Raw genomic sequence first — 19,381 nt, 5'->3', positions numbered from 1 at the left:
ATCATTAGATGTGTTCTCAACACATTTTTCCATACTTATGGTTGTCGTACAGATTAATGGATTTGATCACATAATCAAAGCCGAAGTTGGATCAAATAAGTGTATTTTACAGTAATGAAAGCGACTTCCTTATTAGCAATTTCCTAAAATTAAAATTTGCACTCATGTCATTTTGCCTTATTATTTTTTTAGACCAATGATAGCATGAAGGGCGCCCTTGCAAAAAACAGCTTCAAGGGCACCCCCATTGGTCAATTTCAGCAAACGTGTTTTAAACGTATTAAACGCATTCTGACCGGCTTTTCAAATTATGCCATGCTATAGTTTGTAAATGACAAATTCTTTAAATCTATTAAAACATGTTTTTTTGTGTTTCTATTTATTTGACTATTTTTTATTACATTTTTTGAGCCAATACCATATTAAGAGAAATGCTAAACTCAAAGACGCCCTTACACATCACCGAAATGCATTTAAAGAAAGTAAAAGTCAATGAATATTAAATGTACATTGGCAAGTCCATCCAATGGGGGCACCGTTTCCTCTGATTTTTGCAAGGGTGCCCTTGAGTTTAGCATTGATCTCATATCATGTTTTGCTAATTATGATTAGGATAAAAAAGGAATAGGAGCATTTTTTAAGCTTTTAGAGGGTTTAGATTGTTTTTCCTTCAAATGTACGTTGCAGAGAGTTCTGAAAGAATGTTAATTGAAAATTCACCCATTGGTATTTGTGGGCCCTGATAAATTACAAGGGATCTGTCTACTGAGGATCCGAACACGACATGGGTACCATACTGACCTACAAGATCAACGGATCCCAATCATCAGACTGCTGAGGCCCCACCATACAAGCTTCGAAACGCCCATATCTCCCAGGTCTCTGACTCTCTGCTAGATGATGCCACGTGTAAGGACAAATCATGCGGTCAGAAATTCCCGCGTCTGACTATAGGATATATCTTCATATACTGTCAGACTCGTCTGACTACAAGTAGAAACAAGAGAAAAACTGCCCACTTTCAAAATCCTCCATATCTCTATATGTCTTGGCTTTAGTTTTCAGTTCCTGTTTTGGTTAATTTGAAAGAGCAATCCCATGTCATTGAGCAGCTTTAAGGAAACCCTAAAACACTGCACCATTTCTAATTCTTCTCCATTCTCCATCAATTTTCATTCCTCAACCTCGGAATTCAATCAAACCCTTCAAAGAAAACCCCCAAAATCCACCCTCTCTCAGCAGCTCCTACGCCTCCAAGACCCTTCCCAGATCCCAATTAAAGAAGAGGATGATAAAAATGATGATGAAGAAGATGAAGCTGATCGTGGTCCTCCCATTCCCTCCGAGACCGTCCCTTCCCATTCCAATCCATTAGGACCCTTTGAGCCCTTGATTATCTCTCCCCCTCACGAAATCCCTCTTGTTCAGGTACTTATGTTATTTATTTATACACGGATATTTCCTTTTGATTGTTTGTTTCTATGGCATTTTATCTGTGTTTCGAGTAATCTAGGTCAAAAGATGGATGGATTTAACCGGAGTTTTTCTTTTTTTTTTTACTATAATAGTTATGGAATTTTCCATTATCTGAAATTCTCTACAAATAAGGAAGCAGAAAGTTACACTTAATTCGCCTCAATGCTTGTGCCTATGACTATGGCGAAGGCTTGACTCGGATTCATAAGGCCGATATATCAACGTAGATATTTTGAACAACAATATCTAAGAAGACACTGGATTTGAAATAAGAGATTATAAATTACCAACGTAGGAACAATATCGGTTCCTGGTCTGAGCATAGGATATAAGAGATTATAAATTTATGGAGCATTAATTATATGAGCTCCAAGCGTACTTTGATAAATGTTCGTGGCTGCTTAATTATATTATATATACATATCTCGTAATTTCTGCTATAATGATTGTGCTGGGGAAGCTTTGTAGATTCCTTTGTAGCGAATAGGAGGTACTCATTTTGAAACAGACACAATTCAATAAAGGTAGGTGAAGTTAGGCGTGTGAGGATCAGAGTGTTGGACATTACATAATTATCTCCCAAAGTGGATTGTATTTTACTTTATTATGTTCATCAAATGGTTTCTGGATTGTGGAAAATTAGTCGACAAGATCTTTGATTTTTTCGAGTACTGCCGCAACAGAGAGGTCACCTTTGTGGCAATTTTGAAACTCCATGTGAAATTGCACACGGTATTCTTTAGTAAAATACAAAAGATTAAAAGAAGTAAGAGATTAGTTTTTTTTCTGATTATGATTTGTTTTTGTGAGGGATGGACTAGGGTTTCGAAAGTAGGCCTTGAAGATGAAGCATGTTGAAAAGAAGTAAGAGATTAGTGTATGTTTTTGAATATAGGATTTAATGGACAAGAAGGTAAATAGGATGAAGGTTTTGAAGATGTGGAAGTGGGGATGTAGGGTTGCAAAAATATTCTCGATTGGAGTTAAAATTTTAGAAGGAAAAGAAAAGACAGGATTAGAGTTTCAAATGAATGGGTTTTAGGTTTTTGAATGGTGGGTTTTCAGGATTTGAATGAAAGTTAGAAATGAATGAGGGATCCAAATGGGGGTAATGACAGTGTTAGGGTTTTGAGTGGAAGATGAAGAGAAGTTTGGGTTTTGAATTTAAAAGGAGGTCCGATTAGATGTTCAAATGGATTATTGAGGAGAGATGGAGATATAAGCTTCACTGCAGCTTCTCCTGAATCTATTTGACTTCAAATTTCTTTGTGCAATTGCATGTATAATGTGATTCAGATGGTTTGAAGATTGAAGGCTATTATACAAAGAACAATTTTTCTTCTTGGAAGGTTCATACATAAATGATGTCCAATGTGTTTCTGATTATTTACTTTTGAGTTTACTGGTTAAGTGGTTATCTTGAAAGCATTGTCTTTTGGCTCAATGTTATGCTAAATATCATTCCAGTAGATATTTTTATGGGGCCTCAAACTGAGAACATTGTCTTTTGGTTCTAGGTCATGCTAAATATCATTCCGGTAAATATTTTTATGGGGCCTCAAATTTCAAATATAATTCTTATTTATGCAAACTGTTTCTGTATGGAACTTCAGTGAAAGTATTTTCACTGGGACATGTTTATAAAATTTACTTCTTTTGTTGTAGGTTCCTGCATCGATCAATTGTAGGCTCTTTGAACATCAAAGAGAGGGAGTGAGGTTCTTGTATAGTTTATACAAGAAAAACCATGGGGGAGTTCTTGGAGATGACATGTGAGTTTTGTGTTATTGTCTCATATTATTTTGCCCTGCATCTTCTAATAACCTTGTATTTCTTTTGCTTTTCTTTTGTTTTATCCAGTAAACCATGACATCATGATAATTTATGGAGCTGATAACTCATATGTATTGAGAAATGCATACACGCTCATGTACAACACGAGTCTGTTTTTATATGATGTAGTATGTTTTATAGTTGGAGCTATTTGGTTTTCAGACATTCCTTATTATTGTGCATTCAAGTACATAAGATAGTGGTAATTAGTCATTTCCTTCAATATGGATAGAATAGTCCTTTCAGGCTATTTAGTTTTGAGACATTCCTCATTATCGTTCCTTAAAGTACATAAGATCATATAAAAAATAGATAAAAGATATTTAAAAGTGTTGCGGTGAATCCTAAAGTATTGGAATCTGACACGTGTCCAACAGGGGTGCATCATCCATTCAGAAGAAACCATGTACCATAGAATCATATTAACTATTTGAATATATTGATCCAATTTGTTCAAATTCTTTTCTATTTTTTTCCTTGTGTTTAATTATTTTATCGGTGCCATTTATACATGTTCGAGTGTCTCAATTCACACATCGGTTGACTTGACTCCTAGTTCCTATGTAGCATGATGAACTGATTTGTGTGTGCACGTGCACACCATCAACATATTGATAGATTATGGCTATTGGTTTATTTGCAGTCTCATGCTTTATCTTACTACATATTAGGTTGCTCTCGTTGTTCTGTAGATATGCTAATTTACCGTGTCAGTCGGAGCTTGATAACAAGTTAATGCTATATTTTGTATTTGTTTGTCTTCTGTTAATTAATTTAAATTGGATGATTGTGCGTTATTTTTGTAATGTGATAATTTTAAGGGTCTAAGCTTCGTTTTACCAAAAAAAAAAAAAAGAGCTTCCTTTTAGAATGCTTTTCCACCGAGGGATTAATTCTGTAGAAATGGCACACTTATTGTACATTTAGCGGATGGTGTGCTAAGCTTTTTCGAATAGTTTAATCATAGCTTTCAAGCCTTTTGCGTTTTACATTTTTTGGTTAAATGGAAATTATGTGAAGCTGCTGCCTTTGACTTGTTTTACTTTTCATCCTGTGAGGTTATTTCTGAGATAATATTCTGATGCAACAGCTTGATTTTGTTTTGTCTGTATTTTTCTTGGATTGGTAGTAATTGAATTTCCATTTCAGTCTAAATCTAAAGAACTTTATCCTTTTTCATGGTCTGCATGCTGAGTCTGCCTTTTTTTCCTTCCTTGAACAGGGGGCTGGGGAAGACCATCCAAACAATTGCATTCTTGGCCGCTGTGGCTGGAAAAGATGCAGAACATGGTGAGTCTAACCTGGTCAAGAGCGACCATGTGGGAAAGAAGGGCCCTGTACTGATTGTTTGCCCTACTTCTGTTATTCAGAACTGGGAGAATGAGTTTTCTGTTTGGGCAACCTTCAGTGTTGCTGTTTATCATGGGCAAAATCGTGATCTGATTCTTGAGAAACTAGAAGCACATGGTGTTGAGATACTTATAACCAGTTTTGACACATTTAGAATTCATGATAAAATCCTAGCAGAGTTTCAGTGGGATATTGTGATAGTTGATGAGGCACACAAGTTAAAAAATGAAAAATCCCAACTATATAGATCATGTCTAAGAGTTAAAACAGCCAAACGTTTTGGTCTTACAGGAACCATCATGCAGAATAAAATTTTGGAATTGTTTAATCTTTTTGACTGGGTTGCACCTGGATCCTTAGGGACACGGGAACATTTTCGAGACTTCTATGATGAACCACTGAAGCATGGTCAGAGGTTAAGTGCTCCTAAAAGATTTGTCCAGATTGCTGATGAGCGCAAGCAGCATCTGGTGGAAGTGTTGCGTAAGTATCTGTTAAGACGGACCAAGGAGGAGACTATTGGGCATCTGATGATGGGAAAAGAGGACAATGTTGTTTTTTGTGCGATGAGTGAGTTGCAGAAGCGTGTGTATAGAAGGATGTTAGAACTACCAGATATACAATGTCTCATAAATAAGGACCTTCCCTGTGGCTGTGGAAGTCCTCTAACTCAGGTCGAGTGCTGCAACAGGATTGTCAAAAATGGCATAATCTGGTCTTATCTTCATAAGGACAACCCTGAAGGTTGTGATTCATGTCCCTTCTGCCTTGTTCTTCCTTGCCTTATCAAGCTTCAACAGGTATTTTAACTTATGATTCTCTTTGCATTTGTTTTCCTTTTTTATTTTTACATTGTGGAGCTGGATCTTTCTTAGATAAGCAATCACTTGGAGTTGATTAAGCCTAACCCTAAGGATGAAATTGAGAAACAAAGGAAAGATGCAGAGTTTGCCTCTGCTGTCTTTGGTAGTGATATAGATTTGGTTGGTGGTAATACTCAAAGTGAGAGTTTCATGGGCCTTAGCGATGTGGAACACTGTGGGAAAATGCAAGCACTGGAAAAGCTAATGTTATCATGGGCTTCAGAAGGTGACAAGATTCTTCTATTCAGCTATTCTGTCAGGTGATTATCCGTGTCTAGAATATGTCTGGTGCTCTAAATCCATGTATTTCTTTTTGGTTCACCATAGTCTTTTTTTTCATGAAATTTTTCTAAAGGATTCATTTAGCCGACCCCAACTAGTTTGGGACAAAGGCTTTGTTGAGTTGAGTTGAGTATAGTTTTTTCTTATTGTTGAATAATCAAGAATTTTCCGATAAGTGGAGTTAAATGAACAGTTTACCTGCACTGTCTCACAATATATTCACCGGGTCTATCGTCTTTAGTACTGTGATATCTTTCTTTTCACTACTACGTGGATCTTAAATTTTTGTACTCTTCCTCAGCTTCTTTCTTGATGTGATCCTAACTGGTGTCATCTTTGAGATATTACCTTTACTTGGTTCCTTCATTTCGTGATTTTACCAAACACGCCCTCAGTTCTTTTCTAATTTTTGTTTCTGCAACTGACATTGAATTGCTGTCAGCAGGATGCTAGACATACTGGAGAAGTTTCTTATACGGAAAGGTTATTGCTTTTCTAGACTTGATGGTTCAACCCCGATGAGCTGCCGCCAATCTCTTGTCGATGATTTCAACTCAAGTCCAAGCAAACAGGTATTATTTTAAGTTGAACACCTGAATAAAATTCAAGGACCAATTGTGTAAAGCCCGTGTCTGTTTTTAGGTGTTCCTCATATCAACTCGAGCTGGTGGGCTTGGTCTGAATCTTGTCAGTGCAAATCGTGTTGTAATATTTGACCCAAATTGGAATCCTGCGCAAGATTTACAGGCGCAGGATAGATCATTTCGTTATGGTCAGAAACGGCATGTTATAGTGTTTCGCCTTCTCGCAGCTGGTTCCCTTGAGGAGCTGATTTATTCCCGTCAGGTGTATAAACAACAACTATCAAATATTGCTATTTCAGGAAAAATGGAACGGCGTTACTTTGAAGGTGTCCAGGTTTGAACCTTTTGGCTGGTCTTGGATTTTAATGTTGTCCCTTGTATTTGTATTTAATGCATCTTTTTTTTACCACATTCTTAAAGGTTTCCAGGTATGATCATTGCTTTTTCTTGGTTTATAATATTTCTTTCATCTACTTGTATTTGTATTTAATATATTTATGTTTAGAGCATTCTCTGTTTGCATTTTCTTCGCAGGACTGCAAATTATTTAAAGGTGAGCTTTTCGGAATCTGCAATCTATTTCGTGACCTGTCTGGTAAGCTTTTTACCAGAGAGATCATTGAATTGCATGAGAAACATGGGCTGGAGTGTGGGCATTCTCATGGCACAAAAGAGGCTCCAACTGAACTTGGGACGTATCTTACAAATAAGAATTTGCTTATCAGCCCTAAATTTGACTGTGCTTTTCCAAAGAAACAAAATGAAGCATTGGTATCATGGTCTGAAGTTAGAAGTTGTGATGGCCTGGTCATCACTAAGAAAACTGAACCAATGCTTGAAAATTTGGGTAAGGTTACTATTAACTATGCTGCTTTCTTTTCCTTACATCACACCTCTTTCCAACCATTTTATCTGAATGGACATCTTTCTCACAAAAAACTCTATAGCCTTTATAAAATTTGTTAAGGTCTCGAAGATGGTTTAATATTTATTCGCGATACAAATCCAACAGTCAGTTTATTATTATACTGTTTTGTTTGTTTAGTCCAAATTGTCCTCAGTTTAAGACAAAAGGAATCAATCCCGTCCCATAATATTCCAGTATCCTGTGTGGTATTGGGGTTGCTGCTTATTTCAGGCCGTAGATGCTTCCCTTTATTTTCCTTTTAAATGAATCTCCTTTCATATGCTCTATATTTTCTTCCTTCTCTGTAATCTTTCATGTTAAGAGCATTACAAAAAATGTTCATATTTTGGTTTACTTCTTTCTCACTAATTTGTATCTTGGACAAGACTAGTAGTGTGTAACCACTTACCAAGCATGGCCGCATCTAGCATTGAGTAATATATATTTCTACCAAACATCTTTCTTTAACCCCGTTAAATGCATTCTTTCTGTCTCACCATCTTCAATTCCATTGCAATCCTTGCCATCAGCGTTTTTTTGTTGAAAAAGAAAGCTTTCAAAAAAAAAAAATCCATTGCAATCCTTGAGTATTTCCATTTTCGTCATGTATATATCTTGCTTGCTTGCGGAATAGATTAGTACAAACAATTTGAGATGCCATTGTCATCCAACAAAAACTTGTCTGTGGTTTTGGCATGTAGGTATCGTTTATGCTCATCGTAATGAAGATATCGTCAACTGTGGACCTGGGCTTCAGGAGAAGAAAGATGCAACTTCTTGCCAAATTAAAGACAAAGCTTCCCTTTCTAAGAAGCAGGAGAAGAGCAGCCAATACAGTCTCCTTGCTCATTTTATGGGCATGGGGGAGCTTGAGTTCAGCAAGTGGCTTCTCTCTGCATCGCCTTCACAGCGGGAGAAAGTTCTCCTAGACTATAATGAGAAGAGGCAAAGGGAGAAGATGGAGGTTCATTGAACAGAAACAATCGCTTTCCAGATGATCACGAATGTAACACACAGCCACAGCCGTAACACACAGCCACAGCGGCCATTGATGTACACAATGTATATTATTAAAATTTTAAAGCTTTCTAAAGGTAGCTTTTTGGTAATACACACCCAAATTGTAGTTTTGGTGCAACTTTTGGTTTTCTAGATCGCAGTTTGTCTGTACACCCAAATGCATCCTCTGTGCACGCTGATGGATCTAACAAATGTACATGCTGTTGTAAAATCTTTAGAACATTTATGTGGAGAATCACATGTTGTGTTATTAGGGGGGTTAGTCGCTCAGGATTTTGAAGGTCATGTGAACTCCATGGGAATTTTGCGAAGGGACCTAAGACTTTGAATGTATGGGCATATAGGCTCTCATGAACTTTCATGAACTTTGACGAGAACTTTTGAGTCACACAGGAGTTGAAGTTATGCTCTAGTGTCAACAAATGCATGACTTTTAAGTGTTGAAAGTTTGGTAGGAACTATGAAGCACGTGACTGCTCCTGTTGGTGGGAGCAATGGAGCCAATCTAACAAGGTAGAGAATCTCCCCTGAATATTTCAGAGGAACATTGAACTAAAATTTCGGATGCCAGTGTAGAAGAGGGAAACGCTTTTGAAGGGTGCCTCTTACCAATCATCGCCATTGGAGCTACTGATTTTGCTATGACATGAGAGTTTGATCTGGTAGGCATGTACTAGTTGAGTTTTATTTAACCTTCCTACGATTGAAATTGTAGTTACAAAGTTACGAGGATTCTGGAATAATAAGGCCGAGGTAAATGTTTGAAAATTGTGTGAAATGTTTTGGTAGAGTTTGAAAAAAGATGAGAAAAAACCCACTTTTTTTTTAATCTTTATTCACCACGCATGCCTAAATCAATTGAGATGCACATCTATTGTTAATCTACTTATTTATACTTATTTTTCCATGTAAGATGCAATAAACAGGTATGGAAGGACGGTCAAGTGCATGTGTTTGCTAGATTAGGATAAGAGTTCAGTTTTACGTGCATGTGTTTGCTCTATTAGGATGTGGGCTTTGTTTTTATTTCGATTTTAATGAGTTAAACATATAACACATGAGAAATTGATGAATTATTTATCAAATTTGCATTGAATCCTGAAATTTTGCGTTTAAACAAAAATGCGAGAATTTTGTAATTATTTGGGACTTATTAGAGTAAAAACAAGGCATGATATTTTGAGAATTTTTTAACAATTTGAAGAATTTTGTAATTATGATGGAAGTCAATAGAAGAAGTGCTGGAAAAAAGATGGTATTTAGTCTTTGAAGAAAAAACATCATTATCATTTCATTCATGTAATGAAAGAAGCTGCTTAATCCTTTAGGCTTTCTTTCCACATAAAACGGGCTAAAACAAATTTTAGGCCAATATTTTTTAGCACCCATTTAAGTCTGAAAGAAACTTTCTACAGACCCTTAACAAAACTGCTTTTGTCATACATAGAATGCCAAAGTTCGGCCTCCAAGGCTTGCCGAGTTCATAAGACAGATTGGTGATAATTGAACTTCAATGGATGACATGAACTTGTTTAGGCTTTGAACCAGAAGACAGACTACCTAAAAACTTCTCTATATTGCCTACATCCTCTCCTGTCAAACTAATTTTTAAACTCGATCATTCACAGACAGTTCCATCTTCTTCCATTTGGTGCGCAGCGTAATCACTATGAGAATGCAGACTTGGCAGAAAAGACCACAAATCAGACCCAGCCACAGTCCCTGCTCAAATAACCCAAATGACAAATTTCATTAGATAAAAAAATAATAATAATTCAGTCCGACTTCTTTCTCTAGATTAGAAAATTAAAGGATGACATGAAGACAGAGAATGACGAATGGAATAGTTACAGCATACATCAACTTTCTCAAGGGAACAATTGAGTAGAAAAGAATACTAGGAGTACAACAGAAAAATTTGCATGAGTAGTCAGTTCTGAGTACTAAGAAATTAGCTACTATGGTTTCAGCAGTGAATTTTGCAAAGCATCTTGATATCAGTAAGATGGGTTATAAAAATGAAATATGGAAGTACTGATTCAATAAATTATGATCTGGAATTATATTTCTTAGGTTACTTTTGTTGAGAAAAGTAGGTTCAAACCCTCAAGACGACTGTTGCATTTGTTTCAAAAAGATAGAAGCATTTTACAAGATTTATAGAAATTTCTGTGAAGCATTTGATCATTAGAAATCCACATTGATAACTCCGCTTTAGCATATACCCATTTTTAAAAAATAAAAAAAACACTCACCTTAGCATGTAGTTTAACCTTGAACGCAAGAAGGATAGATATTGGCATGCCGACAATATAGAAAGCTGCCAAGTTGGTCCATGCAACCAAATGTTGCCAACCACATCCTCTAGCCACTCCTGCAAATCATGCATCAAATATAACATGAAATTTGTCCATCTGAGAGCAACATATGGGGCTGGTGGCAAAAGTAAATAAGAACTTTGTGCACCTGATAATACTCCCTGCACAGAATCTAATAATAAGGATGCTGAAAGCAGGGCAATCATGGAAGCAAATTCTTTCTTTATCAACTGGCTGTTACTGAAAAAACTGGCCCAAATATCATGACCTAAGGCTAGTGTAAAGACGAATGCTAGAGAAAAAACAAAAGAAAGCTCTACTGTCACTGCGACGGCTTTCTTTGCTCGATCAATATTCCCGGCGCCCAACTCATTCGACACGCGAGTGCTGTCACAAAAGCATTTACTCACTAACTGGGTAATGAATAGTGTACATCTAGCAAACCCTCAAATTACTATCAAAGTCTAGGCATTAAGTGGACTATACCTCACTGCTGCACTGAAACCATATGTAATCATGAACGCAACAGCACTTATATTCACACTGTAGATACCGTGTAGATAAATATTCAGTTATACGGGCTCAAGTTTCCACAGTACTGCAGTTTAGAAAACCATCTCTGTGATGATTAAAGTGACCATACAATGAGTGGGTAAAGAAACCATACCAAATAGCAATCAGTGATGTACTGTTTTCTGAGTTTGGCATCAATCCCGCCAGTATCACCAGAACTTCAAAAGCACAGTACTCCAAGCTGGGATGGTATGAAACATCAAATATTGGCAATTAATGAGATATGCTAAAGATTAATGTATATGGAGAACCACCTATGCTGAGCATAGGAAATTACGGAGAACCAAATAAGTTGTCGGAAGTAGCCATATTGCTAGAAGTTTAAATGGTTAAAGACCTTATCAATAAAAACCAAGTTGTATGTCTTACCAAGAATATCATTAACAGATAAAAATGAAACACAGATATCTAGCATAAACATTAAGAAAAGCATAGTAGTTATAGAATAATGTCTACATGTGATAGTAATAAATAGCATTTATTTATATGGTTATGAAATTATTGTGGCCATAAACGAATTGTGATGCAGTTGGTACCACCCTGTTCTAATGGTAGCATGTGATCCTCGCTAGCACACTGTGGTTTCAAGAGATGGCTAAAGATAATGAATAGAAGTTTCTTTGTTACTTAAATAACGAAGTAGGGAGGAAAAAAAAAGAAAGAAGGGAGAACAAGGATGCCATGGATAATTGAGAAGGGGAAAAAGGAAAACCATTTTTTAAAAGGAGTGAACCAGAGGTACCCAGGAGTGTATAAGAGTTATGGACCAAAGGAATGCCAACACAAAAAATATGGATGCAAGTCATATGCGATGGATACAGGTACAACAAATAACAGTTTATCAAGTTAGACAACCACAACATTGGAGTAAGAAATATCATTCTGGCCTTCTAGGACAAAACAACTCAGTAACCCAAGAAGGAAATCCGGGAGAATGCAGATTTCAGAAATATATGGTGCCAAATAATGGGAGAAAATAGGATTCTAACAGCAAGCAATGAGAAAATGGAACAGTAGACAGAAATATGGGAAACAAGATCAGCTTTAGATAGAGCGGATAGGGAGGGGGGAATATGGTACAGGTGGCTCCATATCGAAGGTCACAATGGCTACATATTTTGCAAGTGGGCTGGGCAGTTGTATAGCAGCTGTATCTCCAGTAGCGTGGCAGCGATAGTCTCATAATTTTCAGTTGTAATTTGTTAACTTACCAAGTTTTCCAATAGCTTAAGCTGTTGGAGAAAGGTGTTATTTATATTTTTATACTTTAACACTCCCCCACACGTGTGGCCCACTTGACAAACACGTGGCACATGTGGTCCCACTTTGGGCTGACCATTGCATGTGGATTTTCGCTATCCGGGAGGTTTGAACTCAAAACCTTTGGCTTTGATACCATGTTAACTTACCAACTTCTCCAATAGCTTAAGCTATTGGAGAAGTTGGTGCTTTTGGAGAAGTTGGTAAGTTAACATAATTGTTGTAGCTTGATAGGCTTAGTGTCTTCGTGAGATTGGGCTGTTTATTTGGTTTTGGATGTACTGGTTCGGGGGACATCTAGTCCCCTGGACTATCCTTGTTGTTCTTGGGATTTATTATAGAAAAAACTGAATTCCTTTATTCCAATGCAGATGTTGCAACGAGTTATGCGCATGATGGAGATGATGTAAAAGAGGAAGACCGTAGTTCCATTTCCCGGGCATATCAAAATAGCAACAATAAAAGAAGAATAAAATAAAATGAGAGTGCAAACTAGATCACATTGACAACAACGAGGCCATGGCTTCAAGCCAGCTTACCTATTAAAAAGAAACTAGAGAAACAAGGAACTGCCACTGTCTCTAACAACTACTTATCCTAGAGAATAGATGCCATTACTCATTAACGCATACACACTTTTAGCTATCTTAGTTACAAATGCAGGTTATAGGACAAGAAAATGATAGGAATGAGGTCCCTATTGGCCTTTTTTTCCCCAGCACAACTTAATCTCATCTTTGATAAATATTGGCTAATGAAACATGTTTCACAACAACGAGGTGAAATGGACAGGTAACTTGGAAAGTGATAATTCTGAGAAATTGTTACTCGCATATTTTAAAGGTTCGTGAGTGAATACTAATAGGAGAGAAACATTAAAACTCCCTAGAGTGTTGCCACACTGAGAATTTTGTATTCATATCTTCCAAAAAAAAAAATTATATCTTGATAATCTGTGAGCCTTATCGAGTTTCTCCACTTTCTTTTGCTTCCAAATATGGACATTCTCTCTCAGATAACAAGCCCTCACCCTTAAGTATTAAAGTCTCCATGCCATTTCATCAAATTTCTAAAATGATATTATGAAAAAAGAAACATGCTAAATGCATGATCTATTTGCATACATGATAGACGAATTCAAAAGATCCCGAAACAAAAAATATCACCTTGCAATATTGTAGGATAAGCAATAACTGGAGAAGTTAACCTACCACACCATCAACGCTGAGGGGATTGCCAATTTCATGTTTGGAAGTACGTACTGTAAGGACTCGAGTGAAAACCCTTCCCATGTAGACCTGAATTTCTTCGAATATTTCACATAGAATGACAACATAAGTAACGATATCCAAAATGATATTGCAGCTGCTAGAGCTGCCCCCTTGAAGCCAAGAGATGTTTGGTGAACCAGTACGTATGTTATCCCCACATGGATAAGCAATGGAATAAGTGAGAATATGAGCAATGGTATCACAATGTTTTGTGTTTGGAGAAATCTCAAAATGCATTGGAGAAAGCCATATGCAAATATTCCTGGAATCAGATATCTTAAAAAGAGGCCAGCCATTTTTGCAGTTTCTGGGTCTTGACGGAGCAAAATTAGTATGGATTCTGAATAAAACCACAACACAGATACAATTACAGAAAATAAGAAGGAATTAACGATAGAGGCTTGTAGGTAAATCCCTAACATTCTGTACTGCTCTGCACCAAATCCTTGGCCACAAAGAGTTTCAAGTGCCCCGCTTAGACCAACCTGAAACAAAAACGCATGAGAAAAATCAATGTGAAAATTTATATAGAGAAATCCACTGAAAAGAGGTAAATTTTCTGCTGCATGATTTTTAATCACATTCACTACATCCTACATAGAAAAATGAGTCCAGCAACCCAAGCATCATAACAAACCATCTAATTTAACTGATGTTACTGATGTTGAAAGGAGAAACTAGTTGTTGGAAAAACAAAATAAAAACAAATGTAATGATAGGGTACCACTGAAAGCTGAAATTAGCTTCACAAAATCTAGAGGCGGTGTCATGTATAAATGTTTCAATTGAGGAGGTATATGCCAATCTGGAAAAGGCAGTAGGACCATGCATCACAGCAGCAAAACAAATAAGAGATAACACCCAGACAAGAATATAAATTTTACAAGTTAGGTTATAAATCTCTCTATGATTATGAGATATTGTCTTTCCTAGACCATGGATTTGCACCATCTTGCTTTAACAGTCTCAGTGGAGGAGGTGGTTTCAGTTCTAAATTTTGAATTAAATCAAGTCATCATTGAAGTTGTTATCAAGCTTGAATTTCACATTTCTTGCTCAGTTCAATCGAAATTCATCTTTTGACGACTTGAATCACTATGATCAGATCGAGCAGTGGATTTCAGGACTTGGTTTGCAGTGTTTACAGAATCTTTGACTACAGTGATCAATCATATTGCTTTGCATTAAAGGACTGGCCCCCTTGCTTCTTACTGAAAAACCCTTTTCAGTACCTCATAATTATAGTTTTACATTTTCACCGAAACCAACACGAAATGATAGAAATGTTTTCACTTCCATCCCACCAAAACATATGCCGGAACAGAAATGAACCATAAGAGTATTATTAGTTTATTATACCAATATGGGTTACATAATTTTATGTACATGAATTGGATGTGAAATGTTGTGCACGTATTATGTATAAATATTTATATACATTACATGTAAAATGTGTTGTACTGGATTATCAGACATACGTGACAGTGCATGTCACTAGCTTTTTTCTTTTTCTTTTTTTGAAAAGGTATACTTTTTACTGATAGCTGTAAATATTACATCGATGGGAGACAAGGTGTCCCACCAAAGATAAAACTATACATCGAAAAAACCAGGGAGCCTTCTGGACCCATTTAAGGTACCCAGCTTGATACCCCATTACAGTTCAGTCACTAATAGACATCACTTACTAAAACCCAAGAATTTCCATTCAGATCCACGCACTCCAGTGCCACCAGGATCTAAGTTGCTTCCTGTCAGTTCCTTGAAGACCAAATATCAGCTGCAATAGTAACTCTCGGTCCCTTCCCGGTCTCGTTGTCTTGGCCAAGGATTGAAATTTTGGTCTCGGTTTCGGTTTCGGACTCATCCGAAGATGAAATTTCGGTGAAAATCTTATAATTTCAGCTGAAGTTTTAAATTTTCGGTTTCGGATTTAAATATCGGTCCCGGCCAAAATCCGAAATTTTGGTATTTCGGCTGAAATTTAAAACCATACTCTTGGAAGAAGCTAACCTCCAGCAACTTTAATTTTCTGATTACCTCAGGTGCGTACACCGGCAGTGTCTTCCATACCAGTGAAGATAATTAGTTACCCGTGCTATGACATTGAACGAATCGCCTTCAATGATTGATGGGCCCGAGCCGTTTACCGAAACCCATAGCAATGCTTTAGCTTCAGCCTCGGCACTCACCAACCAGTCCTGAATAGGATAAGAGTTTTTGTCCATTTGAATCTCAAAAGAGCCCACCTTTATCCGCCTGACCCGTGTTTACTTTGCTGCCATCAAAATTTATCTTGACCCAGCTTAGGAGTGGAGGTGACTACGTCGAACTCACTTTCTTTCTCTCTTTTCTCATACATTACCTCCTCATTATTCCACTCCTTTTCTGACTAGCTTTTTGATATTGTTAAACCATTATGGGCAATTTTTATCTGCTTATATGGTGATTTTTTTTAGTATGTATTTTGTGCCTATTCTAGTACTACTTGAAGTTTCATCTCAGATGTCCATTATTTGCATATGTTTCCATACATTTCTAAAATTTTACAAGATTTCTACCAAAATTTCAAATCCAAACCGAAACGTTTTCATTTCCATGCCGAATGAAATCGAAACTGAAATTTAAAACCTTGCTTTTAATTTCTCTCCTTTCAGTGGATTGATCAACTGCCTGTCATCTTTCTAGCTATAACTCTGATTTGGCTATGAATCTCGCTTCACAACTATAGCAATTTTACATTCCAGCCTGATTCAAGATGCTAGCTCCGCTTAAACGATCCTGCTCACAAGGTGTCAAAACTATGAAAAATACTAGTTTACGAAGATAGTTCTCAATCTTGAAAAAAAAAAAAAAAAAAACATTCCCTGCCCTTGTTCGGTGTATCTTCCTACAATGTCCGAATTCACCAGCGCATGTTCGTCATTTCGTCGTTTAAGTTTTCCCTACCACCTGTCTCTTGAACATCACAGTTGCTGTCTCTCTTTTTACAGTTGTACCCTAATTACATGTCCTTCCCCTCCTTTTACGTGTCAAAAAAAAATATCTTGATCGATTTTCATGATATACCAAAGATAGTGTATGATGTTTCCAAATAAAGATTCTGTCTCCTTTCTTGCGGATAAGAATAGATGGAGTTGAGTAATGAGAAACCAGCGGGCCAGTGCAGTGGGCCACTCGCCGGGACAAATCTGCTTGGAAGCGCAACACCGTTGCGTGGTCCATACTCTCTTGTCCTAGTTCTTCTGACGTATTAGGGGAGGTACTCCTCGGAGCAGGTCTATCAGCGCAAGCTTACTGACGACGATTACACTCTGGGATAACTAATTAGTGAAGGTCTTTGAAAGCCAGCTCATCTCTGCCAGAGAAATTGGGTTACGAAGACCAACACGCAACCTCTATACCAATACACGCTCGCTTTCCTTCTCAGGTTCAGTATCCTGCCCAGCTGGCTGTTAGCCTGGCTTTGGCAGTGCTTTATTTCATAGGTTTCGCTATCCCATTCCCAATGCTATTCCTCCGTAAGGAAGACTTGTTAGTTCATCTATTCCTCGGTGCCGCACACACCGTCTTTCTCTCCTGAAAAGTAAGCTGGCTAAGCAAGAACCCTTAGGCACACTCCATTCCATAGGACAAGTATTGTCTCTTTATCTATCTCCTCTCCCAGTCCTGTAAAGGATGAAATGTTGAGTTCCCTAATGCCAAACTGTGATAGGACCCCACTGCACAATATCCTATCAGTTCAGATAATTTTCGATTAATATACTCCCAATTCCCACCTGCACAATATCCTATCAGTTCAGCAAGCTTACACATTGGACACCCAAATGGGACTCCTGAAACTTCCTGTCAAATGTATGACGGTCGCCTGAACATCTTTCTCATCTTATTAGCTGAAGCCCTTATTTTCATTTGTTATTGTCTTTAATTTGTATGATTTTGATTGAGATGCTATTTATTTATTTTTTCAATTTATGAATATTTCATAAGAACTCAAGCAATGTAATCCCTCATAGTGGATTATGAAGTACTTTTCAAAGATTACAAAAGCTAATCTTAATTATAATAAACCAACTAGTTTTTTCATTAATAAAACCAACTGGAACATTCATATTGTCTGTTGAACATACCATATTTGCCGGAAGCTCCTTGGGCGGATGGGAAACCCGTTTCCCCTAAAACACATTTCTAGCAGGTAGGAAACTCATTTCCCTTCAAAAGTGTTTCCCGTGTTTCAAAAACGTTTCCAAAACATGATAAAAAAAAATGGAGAAATATTTCTGAAGCGCATGGGAAACATTTGAGAAACTTATAAATCATGTGTGAAACTCATGATAAATGTAGGCGCGGCACTCGTAGAAAACGCATGTAAAACTTGTAGGAAACATGTGTGGAATACATATTAAAAAAAAAAACAATAGCACATATTTTAATAAAAATAAAAAGAAAAAGAAAAATTCAGATGGGAACTTGAAACTAACAAAATTTAAATCTACAAAACCACATATTTTGTGTTTTCCTTGTGTTTCATGTGTATTTTTTCTATGATTTTCTATCATTATCTCGTTTCTCGTTTCCCCAATATTTTTTTTCATGCATCTCCCACCCTTGTAACTATGAAACATTCGCAGAGCAGATTTATCTAATCAGACAAGATAGTACCAAACAGAGGAAAACCCAAAATCTAGGGGAAAAAAAGGCAAAGAGAAGATAATAGATAGATAGAGAGAGAGAGAGAGATACCATGAGGCCAAATCCAGTAACAGTGGCCCATGAATTACCAAGTGTGGAGCCAGCGAGTTCAAGTTCGCCGAGGTGGCCAGCGAACATAACAGAGACCATAGCAATGCAGTAATAAGAGACATTGACAAGCATCATGGGGATGGAGAATAACACTTGTTTTTTGGCTTCCTCCACATCCAAAAACTTTCTCCACCATCTCTTTTCTTCTTCATCTCCTTCTAAAGGACTTGCATTAGAACCCATTGCCATTTACTATTCCTTCTTCTCTGTGAATGCTAAATGGGATAGTTGTGAGAAAAAGAGAGACGATAAAAGCATGCTTTAAGCATTTATATCCCACCTCTTTTTTAAGATCCTTCCACCCCCCTCTAAGTGGCCAATAAAAGCATGCTTTAAGCAATTTATATCCCACCTCTGTTTTTTAATTCTATCTTATTCTCTTCCTCAGTCTTGGTGCGAAAGAAAGACATCCCAACAGATTTTACACACGTTTTTTTTTTCTGTATGAGCACTCATTACGCTGTTTCCTGTTTTTGTCTGGGCGCTGATTAATTCCCCAAAGAGGCCGTTTCACTTTCACCTATGTCGTCCACCTCACACAGCCGTTGGATATATAATAAGCAGTGGAGATTAAAAGAATGATAATTTTATCTTGCTACAATTCTAAGGGTGAGGATCATCCTATTACAGTTGGGACCCAGAATATGAATAGTTTGGACCATTAAATGATAAGGGCCCACTTTTTTTAAAAAATATATATATCACATCTAGTTGTACCATTGTTGTATAAAGCGCTGATTAATCCTAACCACCCATGTTTTGGGTCTGATTATCAATGTGTATAGAAAGTTTTTAGGGAGAGTCAGCCACCTAGGAATGAGAATGGCATATTATTCATGTG

General features: G+C 37.1%; 2 protein-coding genes across 2 annotated transcripts; one reads left to right on the top strand and one right to left on the bottom strand.

Moving 5' to 3' along the window:
* The first annotated feature begins 1,009 nt into the window (after positions 1-1,009).
* On the top strand, positions 1,010-8,565 carry SWI2 (switch 2). Its single transcript, XM_077388247.1, has 8 exons — positions 1,010-1,428; positions 3,142-3,248; positions 4,532-5,459; positions 5,535-5,782; positions 6,250-6,376; positions 6,447-6,722; positions 6,923-7,235; positions 7,997-8,565. Exons 1-8 carry the CDS (start codon positions 1,099-1,101, stop codon positions 8,266-8,268), a joined length of 2,601 nt encoding a protein of 866 aa, XP_077244362.1. The 5' UTR covers positions 1,010-1,098; the 3' UTR covers positions 8,269-8,565.
* A 1,141-nt stretch (positions 8,566-9,706) lies between these two features.
* On the bottom strand, positions 9,707-18,886 carry LOC143884598 (protein DETOXIFICATION 18-like). The gene is made up of 7 exons (XM_077388248.1): positions 18,481-18,886; positions 13,678-14,222; positions 11,301-11,387; positions 11,120-11,176; positions 10,782-11,020; positions 10,571-10,689; positions 9,707-10,037 (listed from the first exon to the last, which is right to left on the bottom strand). The coding sequence occupies exons 1-7, from the start codon at positions 18,727-18,729 to the stop codon at positions 9,924-9,926; spliced, it is 1,410 nt and encodes a 469-aa protein (XP_077244363.1). The 5' UTR covers positions 18,730-18,886; the 3' UTR covers positions 9,707-9,923.
* Between the last annotated feature and the right edge of the window lie 495 nt (positions 18,887-19,381).

Source organism: Tasmannia lanceolata, unplaced genomic scaffold, assembly GCF_043159265.1.
Source record: "Tasmannia lanceolata isolate RefF3 unplaced genomic scaffold, GAP_Taslan_0.1 ptg000008l, whole genome shotgun sequence".
NCBI lineage: Eukaryota > Viridiplantae > Streptophyta > Magnoliopsida > Canellales > Winteraceae > Tasmannia > Tasmannia lanceolata.
The sequence above is the reverse complement of the archived record's forward strand: the minus strand, read 5'-3'. Positions and strand labels throughout refer to the sequence as shown.

Coding starts and splice junctions, on each gene's coding strand:
- LOC143884598 (XM_077388248.1), bottom strand. CDS start 18,729: ATGGCAATGGGTTCTAATGCAAGTCCTTTAGAAGGAGATGAAGAAGAA. Junction 11,177..11,300: donor ACATCACTGATTGCTATTTG/GTATGGTTTCTT, acceptor CGGTATCTACAG/TGTGAATATAAGTGCTGTTG. Junction 11,021..11,119: donor GGTTTCAGTGCAGCAGTGAG/GTATAGTCCACT, acceptor CTTTTGTGACAG/CACTCGCGTGTCGAATGAGT.
- SWI2 (XM_077388247.1), top strand. CDS start 1,099: ATGTCATTGAGCAGCTTTAAGGAAACCCTAAAACACTGCACCATTTCT. Junction 1,429..3,141: donor ACGAAATCCCTCTTGTTCAG/GTACTTATGTTA, acceptor CTTTTGTTGTAG/GTTCCTGCATCGATCAATTG. Junction 5,783..6,249: donor CTATTCAGCTATTCTGTCAG/GTGATTATCCGT, acceptor TGCTGTCAGCAG/GATGCTAGACATACTGGAGA.